The following is a 15,786-nucleotide window of genomic DNA, read 5'->3' as shown; positions in this document are numbered from 1 at the left end:
GACATGTCACAGAGAAAGCGTCCATATAAGAAAATGAATAATTAAACAAAAGCTATTCCAAGCTTTAAGGGAAACTGGATTGCAACTGTAGGATTCATCAAATTTCAATCCTAGATGCTACGTACATAAAAGATTTTCCCACCACAAACTCTTGTACTTTACAACAGGAATAAAAAGGAGGTTGTCTTCCTCCTATTCTTTAGGAGGCTCCTGTCTTACAAATCTAATGTTGAACAAGGTCTGATGTGGGTCTTCTTTTCCAACGGTAAATACCAAACCTACTGACAACTTTACTCTGTCTTCCAAAAATAGTACATCTGCAGACAGGAGAAATAAGTTGCCAAAACAGAGAAGACCCAAAACTAATCTTAATAGATTTTTCTACTACCGCTGGGAATGGAATTGTTTCACAATGCATAAAATAGCCTAAGATAGCAAATTCTTACTCAGTTCTTACTGCATCTCCATTTACATAAACATCCAATACAGTTATTTTGAATTAAACTTACTTTCAATAAAAGTCTAGGTAAAGACTGATGAATTGGCTCAAAAAGTCCTAACTACAGAGAAAATCTGTTTTAGTAGAAAATATAATAACCTTTCTACAGTATAAAGTTACTTGGAAAAATGCTGGATAAGGTGGTGGTTTCACTTACACCAGCTTAATACAGAAAGAATTCAGCTGAAGTCAACGAAATTATTCCTATGAAAGATCAAAGTAAAATCAAGCAGTAAAATTGAGGAGACTATGGCAACATATCAATATTAATACTTATTGGCTTTATAATACATTGAACATTATTCATTCAACTTTCAGTCCTTTAGATTTTAATTATGCATGTAGGATCTGGGATAAACATCTCCCAAATTCCTCCATGATCATCTGCTCAGCTAGACAGACAGAGTAACCTCTTTTTTCTGCCTCTTCAGCTTGCACCAGAAGACAAGCACATACCGCTTTCACTTCTTCCCAAGATATACATACAGCTGGTTGCCTGACAGGAGAAAAGAAACCAGTATGAAATATCTCCATTTTAAATACACAAATTAATTTAGAAGACAAACTGCAAAACTCAGTTAAGAGTTGGAATGCAAAGAGCTGAATCAGAGTAGCTACACTTACTGAAAGATACATCCTCGTAGGAATTTCACTGTTCTACACTGAATAGCTTCTTCTAACAGATTGCTTCTGAGTTTTTTCTAATTTATCACATGGAAGACTGTGTTCACACTACGGACTTAATCTATGCAAATGCTGCCCAATAGGTGCAGACAGAGAAAGGTGACACAGTAAGCCTCTTCCTCCATCCGCATGCAATAGTCAGATCCTCCTTCACGTACAAGGAAATGTGGTAAAAAGGTTTGGTTAGGGTCTAGGAGGTACTAAATGTAAATTCAGTCTACTGCTGTTAAAGGAAACAGCAGCAAGCCCCTCAAGGATTCCCGGAATGGCACCTTAGCAGCCTTGCTTTGACTAAACTCTTGAAACTACCAGTCGTTAACATCGTGACTCAGTCTACTATATTAATCGCTTAACTCACCCTACTGTGTGATTCAAGCAGAGGCATAACTTGGCACCATCTACCCCACCAATACACTACCAACAGCAAAAATTATTAAAACATTTTAAAAATAGATCCTCAGAAAGTATTTTTAAAATGGAATTAAGGTAAGAATTTCAAGGTAATGGTTGATGCAAAGAAGCAAAGTAAATGATGTATGCAAACTGAAAATTTTAGAACCTGGAGTAAAGCTCCCTAAAATCAATTTAGAGGTGGTTTAATTACTTTTAATTGTTATTAACAGGTGTTTTTATTTATTAGGCAAGTGACTATAAACCAACCAAAAATAGAGATTAGGCTACAACTACGTTAGAAAGCAGAACGACGTCAGCGTAGTATGGGCTTCTTAGAATATTTTACAATGCAAATTGTCAACACAGATAAAATTGACAGGAGGTAGACCAAATAAAGAAGAGATGGGAAAGAAGCAGTGATACAAACATGTTTCTTAATTGAATATCACAAACGTATTAATAACATAATTTTCTTAATACTTCCTTGGTCAAAGTTTTGTTAGAAATGAATGCTTGAACATAGGACAATTTAAGAACAGAAAATGAAGCAAAAACTGGAAGTAGCTAAGGGGGGAAAGAAGTTGAGAGAATGAAATATGTGACCAATACAGAAATAACTGCTGGTTTGTAAGCAGAACTAATACATATGTCCCTCAACTCTGTATACTATATTCTTAAAGGATAGTTATAGCCTTTCTTTTAGATATTTGATTTTATTTATAGAAACAAGATGGCAAACGCTATGTGAAGCGATTCCTTGTATGTAAGCCATCCGTCATTTTAGTCACTATTTCTTAGATCATTACGAAAAATTAATGAAGTCAGACCAATGGATTATGCATTGCTATGTCCAAATACTCGCCTGTCTTTCTTCAATTTTGGTAACATTTTGAACGTCAATGTTAAAACTGGGCTGTTTCCTTCATTATTTTCAATGTCCATATAGTTTAGCACATTCAACTGTTTTCTTTCATCTGGACTTCCTTCATAATTTTTGCAACCAATGCATTTGCAAACAGAGGAACACATAATTTTAGCCTGGTAAATATAGAATACTTAGAATAAAAATTGTATAAATCTTAAATTGAACATGCATTTGAGCAACCATTGGAGCTATACCACCAGGGACTTATTCTAAACGTGCTGGTCTTAGATACCCCCAGAGCTATACCATCAGTATCAATACAGTAAGAAAGCAAGACAGGTTTTTTCCCATGGATTCTCTGTGTAGATTGATGTTCTGTACATGGACAAATCACTCCTCCCCTCAATTTGTGGATAGCTTTGCACGATAACAAAATACTACGGATGCAAAGAAACTACCAGAATTAGCAGAAAACCATTCCTCATTTCTTCTGGAGCAAGGCATTGGCTGAAAGCTCCTGAGAACGGAAAGTTTAGCTGGTGAACTTCAGCCAGATTCAGTTCTTTAAAGACATGACAAGAAAGAGGCTGTGCCTTCTATGTTCAAAAAGCTTTATGATGAAAAATGCAAAGAAAGAAGTGATTATTTTCAGCAATGACTAATTACAGAATATAGTCAATATTAAGGTAGTAACTGATGAGAGGAAAGTTCACCTGACTCACCTCAAAGCACTCACAATAATTCTTGAGGCATCCTGAGCGCTTGCAATTACATCCCTTGTTATGGTGAGGTATAATTTCTCCTAGTTGCCTTTTCCCAATCTTCGGTAAGAAAGCTTCTGGGTTTCTATCAAGACAGGCCTAAACCAAAAATTGCTAGATTATGAGAAATTCAAAGAAATGTTTTTAAACACCTGAATGACTGTGATCCAGTGTTTAACAAAGAAGTTCTTACTTTCCACTCTCATTATTGGTGGTATGAAGCCCATGCATGGACAAAGGAGACTTCCATGGCATGTGAGAGGAGGAATTCAAAGACTCCGGAACACTAAGACAACTTGGCTCTACCACAGGAAGCAACTGACACTATTTTTATGGAAAAACCTAAATGACACATCTACTATTCTCTTGGGGCTGGTTTTCTTTCAACTGCTGGTGCTATTTTCACCAGAAATAAAAAGTTCTCATTGAAGAAAGAACCCTGGCATACATAGTTACATACATCTCAGAAGTTTTCAACATATCTCATTTTATTAATGGCCCAATACAAAGACCATTCACTGAAATCAGCATTGGATTGGAATAGCAGGTTTTAATTGGGTTCCAAGGCCTTGCAATGCCATGGACTACTAAAAGGGAGGTTAAAGAGGTTATATGTCCTTTATGTACAATATTTATGGATGGCACAGGTATGCTTTCGTCAGCGACAAACAAGGTCTATTATGCTCTACAAGGTGCCATCTACACCAGTGGAAGGAGTGCTTAGACACCAACAACCCCATCAACTGAACTACAGACAAGCATCCGATTTGAAAACTAGTTGTTGCATATTGACAGCAAAAATTGCTGTGGTTTTGACTGGTTGGATGTGACAAAGCTCTAACTCTAATTAGATCAACATCTCGTGCAATCCCAAAATGATGTGAATGATACAAAAAAGAGTTCTGGAGAGTTGCATACAAGAAGCAAAAGCCATTAATATTTCCTTAAAGCATCAGCAGTAGAATAAGACTTTTCATTATCACTTTAAAACATACAAAGTGTAACGTACATACTCAATGAAATTATTGCCCAGGTTGTGCAGTTTGATATACACACAAAACTTAGCCCACATATTATTATTTATTCCACTAATAAAATCAGTCTTCAAATATAGAAGCAACCTGCTTCTCACTAGTGCAGGGTTCAATGTCGCTGCCAGGAAAGCCAACTTTGCGTTGCTGCATGGGTCGACCAGAAAGACTAACGCAGACAACTGCAGAAGATCCGTCAATGAGAATGATAATTTGGAGAGTAATATTTTGTTTTCCTTTAACTACTGTCTGGTTTTGGGATACAACAAATTTTCCTTCAAGTGAAAAAATTTCCCGAAATGAAATTCGGATTTCAATACCTCCTTCCAAGAATGAAAATTATCATTCAGTTAACACTTCACTAGTTTTAATCGAGAGTATCAGAAGTTCTAGAAAAGGAAGGAAAGAAATCCCTAGATTTCATGATGTAAGAGTAATACAGAGGCAATGCTTAGCTCTATTTATGTTAAAAATAACATATCTCAAATACTGTAACTAGTGGGAAAACCAATACTGTTACATTTTCTACACATGAAGCTGATGCCAGCCTGTACTGTATTTTTTTCTTTTTCCTTTTTTTTTTTTTTTACCTTAATGGCTTTAAATCGCTCAGTTTCATTAAGCTGACTGTTGTAACAATTATTGCAGTTGCAGTTGTTGCAAAATTCACCATTGGCAAAGCAATCACAGTATCTACGATTAACAAGTAAAATAACATAAGAAATGAAAAGATTAACCAGTTTAACTGTAAATTTTAAAATGTAAATTCTACTTCTAGGCAGAATGTTCAGTTTCTACTCATGAAAAATGTTGCTTCTTCTGTAGTTTAATCACCTCCAAATCTAGACAAAGAACTTCTCTCTCTCTTTCAATTTTAAATTTTGTAAAATACACTCAGTCCATCAATGAATCAAACTTTAATTATCGTGTATGCATCTCTGTGCATATTCTTTATGTATGAAAACAGCAGAAAGACAGAGAAATTATATTTTAGTATACAACATTTACATTCTACATAGGATTTTCCAGATATGCTCTGAACAATTCTTCTAGCTTCTCCTTTTACTTTTCATAGTTTACATTATATACAGTCATCTACACATAGGCACCAAATTCTGACCTTATGTGACACTAGTTTCCATCAGCTGTGGATCTTTCTACCTCAGTATCAGATGAGTAATTTTTGACATATATGTACTGTTCATTTTAAAGCACGCATTTCTTGTATATTTGTCCTTTCATCTATACACATTTATTAGCATCTATTAAATGTTGATAAACTATTACTTACAATTTAAGACACTGAGATTTTGTGCAGTTACATGGTTTCTTAGAGTTTGTAACCCCTGAACCAAAAGGTAAGCTACACAGGTTGAAAAAGGAAAATATTAGAAAAAAAAAAAAAAAAAAAAAAAAAAAAAACAAATAAAAAAAAAAAACAACAAAAAAACAAATAGAACTACAATGAAAACTAATTATTCTATAGCTCTGAAACAATAAATACTGATTTTATTTTTTTTACACCAATATTGGTGCTACTTAACAAGTGTGGCTTCACAGAGTGCGTGAGAAAGAGAATAAGCAATCAGTAATCTCCCTCTATCCACCAGCTGTCCCTGCTCGAGACAGGTCTGCCCTTAGTCATACAACTTGGTGACGGTTACGCAACTGCAAGGCTCTCTCACCTTTCACACTGGGGTTGCATCTGCCTCTTATTTAAAAATGATCTGCAATTGCATATTATTAAAATAATTCCGTTAGTGTTAGAAATACAGGCTAAACACATGCTAATTAGATTTGGAAACATATCAATTAACTTAGAGAATTAAATGTTTTTCAGGCAAATGGACAGCACAATTGCACTGGTCCTAAGAAAACCTGAAACCAGGCTACATAGTCTTGACTGCCAGCAACTGGCATCATGACTACCAAGATATATACACAAAACATTCTTACAGAACTGCGTATTTTTTACAAGAGAGAAGCAGCTATGCAACATGAAAATGTCTAGGAGTCACTGCCAGTTTAAAATTCAAAAGTGATCATGGATGTAAGATGTTTCACACATCTTACCCCTCTGAGGTCATTTTCGCTGGGCCGTGCAGATTTGATTCTAGATGGAACGCGGCAGTGCTAGCTCCTGGTTGTACGGGTCCATTTTCAAACTGTTCAAGATAAAACGCATATATCCTGTTTATCTTAACTTTTTAAAAAATACTCTTGTAAGTTATCAGAGAAAAAGTGACACCAAGAAAATGCTTTATGGATAATTTGATTGCCAAGGTTACTGATAAAAACTCATGAAATTAAAGAGGCATGAAAACAGTATACATCTCTTCTTGGAAACCATTCAGTGTATCAGGAATCCCGTTTCTCCCAATGCAAAGAATGACAAACAGCTTTCAGCGCTGCAGTGTTGGCACACTATTTTCAATTTATTGATAATTCTAGGTTCAGTTGCTTTTAATTCCGGTGGTCAATTGAAACTGGCTAGTGATTTAATGATTTACGTTGTGTTCAGCTGCAACATGACATCTAATTTGTTGAAGACTAAGCAAAATTTGAAAAAAAGAATCAGCTCACAGGCCAAGAAAACACACTGCAGATTTGTTGTCTCTTCAGACGTATGATTAATAAGGGCCTGGTTATGGAGACAGACAAGGGAAGAGCAAATTAGGATTACGCTGATATTACTGATAATGGAGGGACAGTGAATAATTGTATATCAGTGTTATTTTAATAGGTGATTAATCTAGCTGACCATAAAGAAAAGGAAAATCAATATATTTAAAGCAAGAGAAGAAATCTAGGAAACAACTCATTTGGGATAAAGTTAGAAAAGAATTACAAGCCTGTCTACATCACTGCTCCAGAATGCTTAGGCACCAATTTGCAGATACACCGCCTTTAGAGACGAAAGACTCCCTAGGTCATTGTTTGATCTGATCCTTGGATTTTTTCTTCCCTCTTTCATGATAGTGGCTGCCATCCACAAAGCATTTGCTGTGTTTGTACCTGCGTCACGTATTCACTTCACACAAATCAAAAGTTAACAATTAAAAATTCGCAGTGATTTTTGCTACCAGCTCTGTTGGAATTAACACCAGAAGCCAAATATCTGCGAATATTTTTAGTCTTCTGTTTAATATTCATCAACAACAACAAAAAAATTGACAAAAACCATAACGACTTTATGACTGTTAAATACTAATCAAGAGAAAAGTGTAAAAAATCCTACTGGAAGAAAATATTCTCCTTCTTCCGGTAAAAGTCAATGTGCTCTCCTTCACTCCCCAAGAGCCTTAAAATGGTTCTTAGAAGTAATATACTCTATATAAGACAAAATTCAAGGTTTCAAAACTGGAATAAATTTATTTTTTCTTATGGAAAACTGTATTTGCAATTCTGGTATTACTTCTAGAAAATATTGAAATCAGAAAACTTCATATGCAGAAATTGTACTGAGTGCAGAACTAATCTGTCCAAAGTAGCTGAAATGTCTTTAGAAAATCCATCCAATTGTTGCTTCCCAACAGAGGGAGACTTAACAACCCATTTTAGGAAAAGGAAAAAGAGTGTATATTCTACTTAACAGGTTTAAAGGATAAAGCTTCTTTACCTCTTGTTCATTCGGAACCAGTTCACCTGGAACAGGCAAAAATTGCCCCAGTACAGCTGCTACAGGGTTGTCCGCATCTGAGAAGAAGACATTTACCTGAAGACAGCAGAACTACTCACAGTGTATAAAGTTTCATTTATGCATAAATATTTTTTGAAATAAGCATACAGGCAAATTGATATCTTCAACTTCTTTTGTTAATAAAAAAAATTTACCTGAGGTTGTCTGTACTCTGTTAGTACTTTCTCCTACAATTTAGTTTGGAATCCAAACTTACTCCACAATAAATAGTGTCAATGAATGACCTAGAAGTTTTCTCTCCAGAAATGTGTTTCTTATTGCAAAAAAAAAAACAAGAATAAAAACCTGACCGCACAAAAATACCCCTGACAGAAGAACTCACCACCAATTTGTCAGCTAGGAATTTGAGCATAGGATGTTTTTACTCTACGATGTCATTTAACCTCAAATGCCATAGACTTAAAATATTTTGAAAAAATAAGAAAAATATCAGAAACAATTAAATGTGTTTCTCCTGAGTTCTTGTTTTACAAAATTCCAGAGTTCTAAGAGAGCATCTGGAACAGAGTTCTTTAGCTTATGAAAAAAATTACTAAAAGCCCATGGAGAAAACCATAACTGTAAGAATAAGTCTTTGTGTAAGTCCTGGCAAAGAACTGCATGTAAGTACACGAGCATCCTAGCCTATGGAGAAAAAAGCAAACATCAGTCACAGTAAGATTACAAGATGAATCTTATACCTGTACTTATTTCCTTCCTGTCTAAAGAAAGAACAACCAAAAAAAAAGGAAGCCAAAGGACAATTAAAAAGTTGAAGAGATTAGTCCCTAGAAACTTTTAGATATAATTTTTGACGTAATTCTTTTAGTTGCTGTGAAGATGAGTATACTAGAAGAAAGCTCAGGCAAATAAAAACTAAAAAACATATGCCAGTGCAATCCTCCTCAGCTTTTGCTTCCCTACCATTACAGCAAATGAATGAGAGCTGGAATTTTGTAAAGGAACATGACCTTTAACTTGAACATGTCTGGTTTACTCTTCTGATGGCTTCTGACAAATATAAGTAAGCAGGCTTCGTAACTGGTACATCTGCTGAGAGATGCTCGAACTCAGCGCCTATGGATACTGAGAGCAAATCTGTGCTTGCATGGTGCCTAATATCAAAAGGTTTTGTTTTCACGTTGCTATCAAAATGCACCACTCTAATAAAATTATAGTAATGAATAATTAAATAAACCATGTTAATAATGTTTTTGACGAAGCTATATTTAGGTAAGGAAGTATTTATTTAAATTAAATGTAAACTCCACTCAAACTCTTTGCTGCTGCTCCGATGAAAATGTATTACTCCATCGAAACAGCATCCACTTTCGGACCTCAGAAACCACTTTCTTTAAAAACTGATGACTTTTCAAGTTCACCTAATTACGTAAAAAGTAGTGACACATTCTGAATCCCAAGGCTGAAATATACCCATAGCCCTCAACGCTGCTCTTCATTCCTAGAGAAACGGTGACACTTGGTGGCAAGGAAGCTTAAGTGCAAATGTATGCAGGTGCTTATGCTAAATGTGCTTTATACGGAAAGTAATCTGTATCTTAAAAACTTTCAATAAATTCAACATATCCACTGCATCATTCTTACTCCACTGAAGCACCTAGAAATTTTTCAGTTACAAAATAAAGTAAATTAATAACTGGTGGTAGCTGCATTAGCTTTTGCTCATCTCCCCTTGTTGCTGCTTAACAACATAAACACATGCAGTTGCACATCAATAACCTATGATATACTACCTGACAGGCTAAATATAATTTTCATTTTATTGTACCTGATTGAGGATAATTATGTTGGTCGTGATACTCAGGAATTAGGTGAACTGGTTTTAGTTCTTGCGTGCCACAATCGTTTATACAGAGTATTTCAGCACCTCCTTCCAACTGGCAGATAACCTGGAATAAGTAACTAATGATTATCTTTCATCTAAGAAATTCTAATCATATAAATATAAAGGTTTTCATAAGAGTACCACCTGTCTTATAAAGCTTCATAATCACAGATTGTGATCTCTCAAACAAATGGATCGTTACGCATTAAGATGTTGGCTTTTTGACCCTTAATTTCAATTTATTTTTGGAAGCAGCTATTGAAATCTAACACTCTAGCTCCTCAACCTAGATGATACGGATTCCTGCTTCTCTAAATTGCTCCATGGGGCTTTGAGAGCAAATTCTAGCTATTGACTAGTGTGCTGGCTTCACATTCGGTTCCCTAACCAGAACATGCCATTGCAGTTGTTGACGTTTCAGTTCATTTATTTAGCTGTGATTTTAAATCAAGACTTTTCCTTCAGATGAAGTAATCTTCACATTGGGTTTTTTTTTGTTTCCAGCTGTTAAATAGAAAATAATATGGGGGAAAAATTTAGACTGAGTCCAAGGAAGGGGCTGCCTTACTATTCTTGATACAGCACTTTTAGTAAGTGGGACTTCTTGATGCTAGCATAGTACAAATAAGTTAATATTCTCTAGCGTATAGCTTTGCTAGGATATAATTACAGGATATAATTACCACAGGCTTGGAATAATTTCTGTCAGAACACCCGGATTCCTCCGCTACACTGTGCAATGCGAATAACTTGCAGCCAGACTCATAAACATTTGAACTCTGAAAAATTGCTCTGTCTTGGTGCATCTCGATAACGTTACTAACTGTCTCTCTTACCTCAGCCTGAAATAAAAGTTTTCAATGTTAACAGGCATGCTTTAAAATCTACTTTAAATTCCAAGCAAATACAATAAATTTTAAAATTTATCTGCATAAATCATACATTTTTAAAGCAAGGGTTGTACTCAAATGTAATACTGAGAATAGTTAATTTACTTGTCAATGGCAGGATGATCCTTGCTTATATTTCAAGTAAAAATATTCCTGACGAATAACAATGAACAGTAACATACTTCACAGTAACAATGGCATTCAGTGTTTCCAACATCACGAAGTATCAACTGATTTCTAAACTGCCTTGGAGAAGTTAGGCAATAGCCACAGCAAAGTATGCAAAATAAGGATTAATCCTGAATTATATCACTTGACTGGGAATCACTGAGGTTTAGTCCAAGCAAGAAGGAGTCCTCTGAGACTGGACTGCAAATTCGGTTGTACCTATAAATCAGCTTGTTCTAAAAGGAACTTTTGTTACTGTGACTAACTACTGTGTATCACGGCGTTCCATCATAGCTGTGGGGCCACTTGCATTTGTTGAAAACGAATTCATCACCTATCTCGCTGATCCATTAACTTATTAAAGTGTCATCTTCACAGAAGTCACACTTCCAGGTGAAGCCTTGCCCCTCTCAGTACACACTTTAAACCACCAAATGGACAACCTTGAAAAATCCGGCTAAAAAATTCCAGTAATTTTCAGAAATCTCCCTTTCACGAAATACGTAAATTTCTATAGTTTGTCTTGCATGTATCTAGGAAATTACATTTGAAAAATTCAAGCATTTTAAGAGGATAATTAAGTTGTGAAGAACATTTCTCCACAGGCAGGGACTGCTAACGTTAAAGCTAGATTTTCGTCCTCGGCTCTGTTCCTTTATATGCACTGCATATGTGATAAAGGCTCAAACACAGAGTCCCAGGAGGCTGGCTGTGTCCGGGTGGCCTCAGGAGAAGCCCCTTCCCTAACTGGCCTGAACTGGAACCAGAATGTGCAAGTGGCAGGCAGGAGCCAACTAGACTTGAGCCAATAGGATGGGGAATGAGCAGAAATTCCAGATGCTATTCTTCCTTCCTCCACAATATAACAGTGTAGGAAATCTACGGAGCAACATTTTTCTTTCCCTCTCTTTTGCGAACAGATCGGATAGGGCAGTGTTTGAAAGAACCTTTTACTCTCTGGGTCTTAGAATAAATCCCATTTTAGATATTCAACACTTGGACAGATTCTTCCAATAATAAAATCTTGCGCGCATACTTACTATTTCATCACAGACAGAAGCACTCGTCTGAGGCAAGCCACAGATATCACCAGAAGATTCTAGTACATAAAATAAAGCATGCTTTGTTTACAAAAAGATCAGTGTTGTATACCAAGAACTCCTTTACAGCATCAATAAAAGAGATCTTGATATCACTACAGCATTACATTCTTGTGAAAGAAATATTTAATATTCTTTTGTAACAGACTTGCTGGGAAAAACTGACTTCAGTGTGGGGCTTTTTGGTGTCTTTAAAAGATTTATTGTGCCCATTTGGTAAAATTCATTTAGCTTCAGGATAAACTACCTTGTAAAATCAAGTCTAGCAGTCGGTTTAACCCTGAGCAGCATTGTGAAAAGGTTATGGGCAGAACACATCAAGAAAATGCTCGCGAGCTTACTGTCATCAGCAGCATCAGCGCAAACCACCTAATTTTCATAGGCAGTGGTCAAATTTCAAAGTGAAATAAAAACATTGTTCAATTCAATTAAAAAAAAAAAATTGTGGTGAAGAAGGAATATCTTCTTCACAGTTCCCTGAAGGAATGGGAAGGTGGTATGAGAGGAAGGGAAAATCAAAAGTAAGACTGAACTATGTGGTTGAAGCAACAGGAACAAACAGTGGTCCGTTGGTCCGTTCTCCATTCAAACATTCCCAGTTATATTAACGTTATCAGAAAAGGCTCATATTGCAATTTGCCAAATCCAGAAATTAATTGATTTAGCTATTTAAAACCTCCCCTAAGCTTATAAGAGGAGAAAAAAAAAAAAAATAAATCCCCCTCAATCACTTGGGGCACTTACCATTTAAGGAATTGGTCAAGTTTTGTAACTGCATAGTACTGGTTTGGATTCCTGTAAATTCATCATAATAGATGTATTTATTGTCACCTGCAACTGGAGGTATGAATGATCTGAACACCTGAAGAAAAGAATGTTTTATTTATAACTATTTTATGCATTAAATGATTCATTTTTTAAAAGTCAAATGAATAAGCGAAGAACTGACTTAGAGTGACTTTGAAAATTGGAAGTTAGTAACATTTTCATGACAAAACGAAGCAGATAAACGCTGTGGCCTATTCAGCATTACCAGATACCGTTATATACCTTGAATATTAGTTCTGCTTTTTCTGCTCAACATGTAATTATGGTTCAGATCGAATGCATTTACAACTATGATAGCATCATACTTATTACCTACATTTGCATTTTCACAAACCAACCAAATGAACAGAAAATGGAACAAAGACAGAAATCAACTATTTTCTAGTTTCAAATTAGAATTAAGATTGTTCAAACTAGAAAACACCATCTCGTTCTGTGTGTGCTGTGCTTCCTCTTAATACAGACAGCAGTACAGGAGGATAAGCAAGCAGTGTTTCCAATCAATCATCTTTATGTCAATAAAATTATTTATAAACTGATTAGAATTTTGTTCTGATACCTTCAAGAAACCGCAGAGACTAAGGAAACATGCAGATTTAGTGTGATAAACTGTAAGGATACTAGGGAGAGAGCTGGTCAGAAAGGTTTTTTCTAAATCTCATTTTTAGCTCCCTGTACAGAGAGTAACAAATTTTCATTATCTTCAACTTCACTTTGAAGAAAGCAGCTGTTACGCCTTAATCACATCTTTGTTTTCTAGAGGCTTCCGCCAGTCTTTTGAATCTTATTAACAGTTCAAAAGATTGATGATCTGGATTATTAAAGAACTACTGGTAATGAGCATGCGTGTAAACAACCTTCCAAGTCGGAGATACTTTGAAACTATAACCATAACCTGAAATCAGAGAGAAAACCAGAACACATGAGGTAACTGTCGCGGTAGACCTCAGGCATCTCAGCATGAAATGTCACTGGGAAACCCAGCGGGCTGGGTCGTGCCAGCAACGATTTCTGCGGTAAGAGGTTTGCTGCAGAGAGAGCCTTGCCGCCGCTGCCTCCCAGCTTCAGCCTGGCACCTCGGTGGGATACTGCAAGGGGAAATCAGACCTCGTTTTCAACTGAGTGACTTTTGTGGGTTTTGGTGTTTGGGGTTTTTTTTAATGTTTTTGCATTTTGAGTCTGAGAACAGCACTGTTTGTCAAATTATTTCCATTGGAAAAAATCTCAACTGGTATGCTTAATTGTTTCAAGATATCTTCTCAAAGGAAACTTCAGTGTCCCTCTAGAAGCAGCCACAGCGCAAACTTAAAATTTGGAGATTTCTTCAGATGATACTCTACAGCCATAAACAAAGATGCGAGGGCACATGAGTATTGTACACATGAATAACGTGCATTAAGCAGACGGATTTGGCCCTGTGAGCATCACAAGAAGTTTTATGCTGCCTACCTGTCTAGATAGTAATTGATCCAGCATAGAAAGCGTCACTTCAAACTATACAGAAGAACTGTCAAATGTGGTAAGCAATGGGAAACTCCTCTCTCTCACAAAACTACTTTCCCCATGGAGATTTAACAATACAGGCTACGGTTTACTGCCGCAAATCAATTACTTTTATAATTCATTTGGACTATAAATTTTAAGATGACAAGTTGTGTCACCTGTGGAACTAAAGAACAAAAGTTAACATCCTATTTGTACTCCGTATAATTATCTAATCGTTGCTAATACAGATGGTAATATATAAAACTAAAGTTGGTATATTTGTGTCAGGGTAAGATTTTTTTGTAATAAGCAAAATAACTACCCAGCCAGTTAAAAATAAGGCTCGTGACATGGACAAAAAAAGAACACCAGTCAGAACTGTATGTTCACCCTGCATCCTATTTCTAGCAACATAAACCAGAAAATTACTTCTGTATTTACTGCTAAGTTTGCACTAGTATTAAATTTATTACATAAATTTAAACGTTATGTGGATCCCGCGTAAGTTTTAACTTCGCGATTCCCCACATTTAAGTCACAAATGAGCATAAATATATACAAATGCCTATTTCACTTAATCTTACTGGTATCATTCTGACATTTTGATTGACTGTTCCTTCTGGAGAGAAAACGCTTGAAGCTGGAACATGGCAATTTTTAGGCTGCATCGCTACAGAAGAAAGAAAGTGGACATCATTTGAAGGCAGATAAGGTGAATGCATATATTCAGCTTCTTCTGCAAGATTTAATTCCTTGTATTTTTCAAGATCTTCATCATCATAGCTGTTGCTTCCATAGGGATGTATTTCAACTTTTAGTATTGTATTTTGATTTTCAATGGTAAGTGGATACTTGAAGTGATCTAACAGAGTCTCTCCCATGTTTACAGTGCATAAACGGCTGTCTTGACTAGATAGCAACTCTTCATCAACAGGATTATGAATCACTGCTGTTTCCAGGTTAAAGTTTTCAGAACCAACAGGACTATTTTGACTAAACACTTCAGTTGCAAGTCCACTGTCTATTACTGATCTTAAACCAAGCAGTATCTGATTCTCCATAGTCACGGGCAGACCGTCAACCGGTTCGTATTTATTTTTTTTCATTGAAGATAATTAAATTTTCTATTTCAGTATTCTTCTGAGCAGTTTTTCCATCTAGAAGTGAATGAAATAGTCTTAACCAAACAACAGGTATATATAATACTGAAGATTAACCCAATGATCGTGCAACTGTGGACCTTAAAAACCTAACGCTAGAGGAGGTTGTTGGGGTTCCGAGTCTAGCTTTCAGAAAACCCAGGCCACCGTGCCAACACAAACAAGCTGCTTTTACCATAAGAACACGTTCTTTGTAACTTTTAAGCACATTAACAGCGTGCAGACTTAAATCAGAATTTTACTGCTTGGCTTTAGTAGCCCAAATAAGTAAATAAATAAATAAAATTTGACGTGCACGCTTAGATAAAATGACACTGTTTGAAGTTTGTGTCGGGAAGTAGCACAGTAAGACCAAACTTTATTATTTCCACTCTCCGCGCCGGTGTCGGTGGTTACG

The 15,786-nt window shown here is 35.9% G+C and overlaps 1 protein-coding gene across 1 annotated transcript; it reads right to left on the bottom strand.

The window, feature by feature from the left end:
- Positions 1-832: 832 nt before the first annotated feature.
- On the bottom strand, positions 833-15,290 carry MTL5 (metallothionein-like 5, testis-specific (tesmin)). Its single transcript, XM_009699338.1, has 12 exons — positions 14,814-15,290; positions 12,661-12,778; positions 11,857-11,915; positions 10,442-10,600; positions 9,702-9,822; positions 7,853-7,929; positions 6,307-6,398; positions 5,525-5,596; positions 4,824-4,926; positions 3,164-3,301; positions 2,439-2,614; positions 833-995 (listed from the first exon to the last, which is right to left on the bottom strand). Exons 1-12 carry the CDS (start codon positions 15,288-15,290, stop codon positions 833-835), a joined length of 1,755 nt encoding a protein of 584 aa, XP_009697640.1.
- Between the last annotated feature and the right edge of the window lie 496 nt (positions 15,291-15,786).

The sequence above is a fragment of the Cariama cristata genome, unplaced genomic scaffold (assembly GCF_000690535.1).
Source record: "Cariama cristata isolate BGI_N322 unplaced genomic scaffold, ASM69053v1 scaffold37174, whole genome shotgun sequence".
Classification (NCBI taxonomy): domain Eukaryota; kingdom Metazoa; phylum Chordata; class Aves; order Cariamiformes; family Cariamidae; genus Cariama; species Cariama cristata.
Note: the sequence above shows the minus strand (reverse complement) of the source record. Positions and strands in the feature narration are given on the sequence as shown.